This window comes from Poecilia reticulata, unplaced genomic scaffold (genome assembly GCF_000633615.1).
Source record: "Poecilia reticulata strain Guanapo unplaced genomic scaffold, Guppy_female_1.0+MT scaffold_253, whole genome shotgun sequence".
NCBI classification, from domain to species: Eukaryota; Metazoa; Chordata; class Actinopteri; order Cyprinodontiformes; family Poeciliidae; genus Poecilia; species Poecilia reticulata.
Genome location: NW_007615037.1, coordinates 176,041 through 180,067, shown reverse-complemented (window position 1 = coordinate 180,067; position 4,027 = coordinate 176,041). Strand labels below are relative to the sequence as shown.

General features: G+C 45.8%; 1 protein-coding gene across 1 annotated transcript in view; it reads left to right on the top strand.

Moving 5' to 3' along the window:
• The window catches only part of plxna3 (plexin A3), a 58,904-nt gene that overhangs the window by 12,548 nt on the left and 42,329 nt on the right, over window positions 1-4,027 (top strand). Inside the window, 1 exon segment of the mRNA XM_008402733.2 lies at window positions 3,757-3,939. Coding sequence (XP_008400955.2) covers window positions 3,757-3,939 — 183 coding nt within the window.

Here is a 4,027-nt window from a genome sequence, read left to right as displayed (position 1 = left end):
CTTATCCGGGTCGGGTCGCGGGGTCAGCAGCCTCAGGAGGCCCAGACTTCCCTCCCCAGCCTCTTCCAGCTGCTCCAGGAACCCCAAGGCGTTTCCAGGCCATAGAGACATCGTCCCTCCAGCGTTCCCAGGCCAGTAGCTTGATCCCACTGTAAAGTCTTTACTGCACCAAAATGTCCGGCAAGAGAATGACCATGTAGTGCCCTGAACACTTCCTTTTGCAGACCACTTGGAACAACAATCTGCACAACAGGATCGCCAGGGGGATGCCGAACCTGCCGACAGAGAAGAGAGTCACTAACGATTAGTTTTGGAAACTCCCTCCAAAAGTGTCTATGCTCTGCAGAGCTCTTCTTTATCTTAGCAAAGGGAGGCCTGTTGTTTGTACGAACCCATTCCAGAACAGTTTTAACACAGGATCGTTGTTCTGGGCCTGGCTAAGACAGTCAGTGTCTCTGTTCAGGAAAGAGAGGTCAATAGGGTGACCTTGAGCCCCCTGGTGGACCGATGCAGTAACATCCACAGAATCTGCAGTCACTGTTGGAACAAGAGGAGAGTTTGAGGGATTTGAGGCAGTGGAGCAGTCAACTGCWGGCGATGGTCGGCGTGACATTGAATCGGTATTTGCATGTTTGTGTCCTTGTCTGTGTTCAACCCAGTCATATGGATCTATTTCAAGGGCCCACCTGGCTCTACGTCCAGTTGGGTCACAGTCCAAAGCCATTTTCCTCAGACTAAGAACAGGTCAGTGGTCAGTGATGATCCGATAGCGGTGTCCAGTTATATATTGGCGAAAATGCCTAATAGACCAGACAATAGCCCATARCTCTGTCATAGGTGGACCAACATTTTTCTCTTAGTGAGGACATGACTACCGCAGGCAATGACCTTTTCCATATTCATGTCATTCTTCAGCGATGGCACACAACCAATGGCCACATTTGAAGCATCGGTAAAAAGCAGAAATCCAGGTGAAAAGTCTGGATAAGGGAGAACAGGAGCGCTGCTTAGAGCATGTAGCAACGCATCAAAGGCACTCTGTTCAGTTTCTGTCCAACAAGATAGTTTCCCCCTTTGTGTGAGTGCATGAAGTGGCTGAGACAGTTTGGCATGTTGATGATAAACCGTCTGTAGCACAAACCTAAAAAGGCTCTCACTTCTGTGGGGCTGTTAGGGGTGGGCCACTGCGTTACCTTTTCAACATTTTTGGAATCGGGCCTAAAGCCTCCAGCAGATTCGACATGTCAGAGAAAAAGCACTTCTTTCCAGGGTTTCAGTTTCAGACTGGCTGCTCTGAAGCGGTCAGACTTCTTAGGTTCCAAATGAGTAGAGAGGTTAGCACTGTGTACAATTACATCATCAAGGTAAACCAGGCAGGTTTTCCATGACAACCCTAACCCAACCATGACAGATCAGCAGCAAGTTTAGCTAAGCTAAGCTAAGCTAAGCTAAGCTAATCAACCACCGCCGCGTTCAGACGGTCACTTATTAATAACCACAAACTAAACACCAGGTGTGAAAACATAAACGGACTGAATGTTCTGTTTTTGCGTGGGAAACTTTTGCGTGTTTGTTGGTGTGAAATCCACGTAGGTAAAATGGCGCTGTGGTCAGTTGCTATGGTAACGGGTCTACGTGTGGCGTAGCTGACACAGAGAGAAAAAAGTGGTTTTGAGTTGTTTAAAGGTATTTTTGCGTTATTTTTCCTATAATTAGCATCAACACCTCCAGGTTTCGGTTTGTTGACGGGATCGTTCTACCGCGAAAAGAATCGGCTTTTCTCATCAGCACATTCGCGAAGTTTCCGCTCGTAAACAATAACAAGTATCAGCTGATGAAAGCCGGACACCAGTTTTACTACCTTTTCCTGAAACTGCAGTAGAATTTAAATTGTGGCTCCTGTTTGCCCTGCAGTCGGTGATGTTATCAACAGTAGCGTGTCCAGGTGTGGTAAGGTGAGCTGCCTGCTAGTGGCTGAGCTTGAAGTTGCGTCGCACCGAAAAGCGAGACGAATCTGCCGCTAATGAACAGAAGATGCGCCGCTCGGTTCCAGGTCAGATTTCTGTCACCTGGTCATCCAGCCAAAGTCGTGGAAACTTATATTTTGTCATGGCGCAAAGTGACTCACTAGCCTCAACACGTCAGCCGCTCCCAACACTGCGCATGCGCTCCGCACAGCGGAACCAGGTCCTGGGAGTAAATATCACTTTAAACAGATTTTATAGTTAAACGAACTTAAAACAAAAAGTCAGCGTCAACGTAAAATTCTAAATATACTGAAGGGGTCATGAAATTTAAATTTTTTACTATCAAATCAAATTCTATTTGTTGCCTTTTACTGGCCTTAATTGGAGATAAATTAATTTAAACCGTGTAATGGAGCCATGACTACTATAAATGCTAACGGAGCTACAACACCGACACTGTGAAACCAACAAGGAACAAAATCTCATTCACTCATTCATTATGAGCCCGAGGCGGCAGCTCTTCCTCCGGCTGCTCCTCCTCTTCATCACCATGTTCTGATCGGTTTCAATGCGGTTCGGTTCAAACGGATCACCGCCACACGTCATTTACCCAGAATGCATTGCAGCGTGAACAACATGGCGATGTGACAATAGTTTGTTGAAATGTATAAAAACTAAATAACATACAGTACTATTACTGTATTGTTCTTACATGTAAAATAAATATTTCACAAATAAAGTTGAACTAATTGTGGATCCATTTAAGCTTAAAAAACTTAGAACATCTGTTTTTCATTAGAGTAATATATAATAAATAACAAACATGGAGACTAACTGAAATGAACGGTCAGAGATCAGAGCTGAAAGCAGCTGCTGGATTTATTTGACTGTTTCTGGTTGAACTGAGGAAGTTATGAAGGTTCCTGTGTGAAGAAGAAGAAGAAGAAGAGGAAGAAGAAGAAGAGGAAGAAGAAGAAGAGCTGCTGCTGCTGCTTCGGCTCAGAGGTTCCTGTGTGGTGCAGCGCGGCTTTAACTCGGTAATGACAGGGTGTTAGCCGACCTCTAGCTGGGTCTGCGCAGCCTTTAATAACTCGGCTCCTCCCTGCTTCGTTCTCTCTGAGCTGTGGAAGGAAACCTGAAATTTACCAGGAATGTCATCAGCCTGTTCCTGACATGGACCTCCAGCTCCGCCTGCAGAGAAGCAGGATCATCTCCGGACGATGGCTTAGAACAGATGGGCTTTGCTTCGCTGCTTGACAGGAACAGGAAGCTCCACTGGCTGCTGATGTTTCACAGTCGCTTCATATTTAAACTGATGTCGGTGCTAAAATCCGCCCGGCGTTCCCAGAGTCTCCTGGAATTCTGGAAAAGTGAGACAGAAATCCTGTGACATCAAAAACTTAAACAACATTTAACTAAATATTTTAAATATTCAAAATAAATAAACAAAAACTGAAACAATAGTTACAATAAATAATGAAGTTTGTGTTTTAAAAACATTATCATTCAGCCAGGACAGGGAAAACAGGCCAAAGGGGCAGGAAGTGCAAACTCATTTTGAACTGCATTTTTCAAAATGGCGGCTTTTTATTGTTATTAAATGGGAGCATCGCTTTTCGGGTTAGGGTCACCCTAACTCTACCCTTAATTATGGAGCTTGTTTTAATTTGTCATGCCATTGATTGATTGATTTATTGATTATGGTGGCAGGAAGGGGAGAGTCTAATGGACGTCACCATGACTCCTCATAACACCTGATCCTGGTTTCTCTATCTTCATGTCTCCACAGCCAAAGCAGATCGGGGATGATTTCTGCGGCCTGGTGCTGAACCAGCCGCTGGGAGGCCTGAGGGTGATAGAGGGACAGCCGCTGTACGAGGACCGGACCGAGGGCATGGGCGCTGTGGCCGCCTACACCTACGGAGACGACACCGTGGTGTTCGTGGGAACCCGAAGCGGACAGCTGAAGAAGGTAGGAGGGATGGAGCTGAATTAATCTCTTTCTGCTGCATTTTAGACTTGTGGTCCTAGAGAAATGTCAAGGACACACTAGCTGAGGG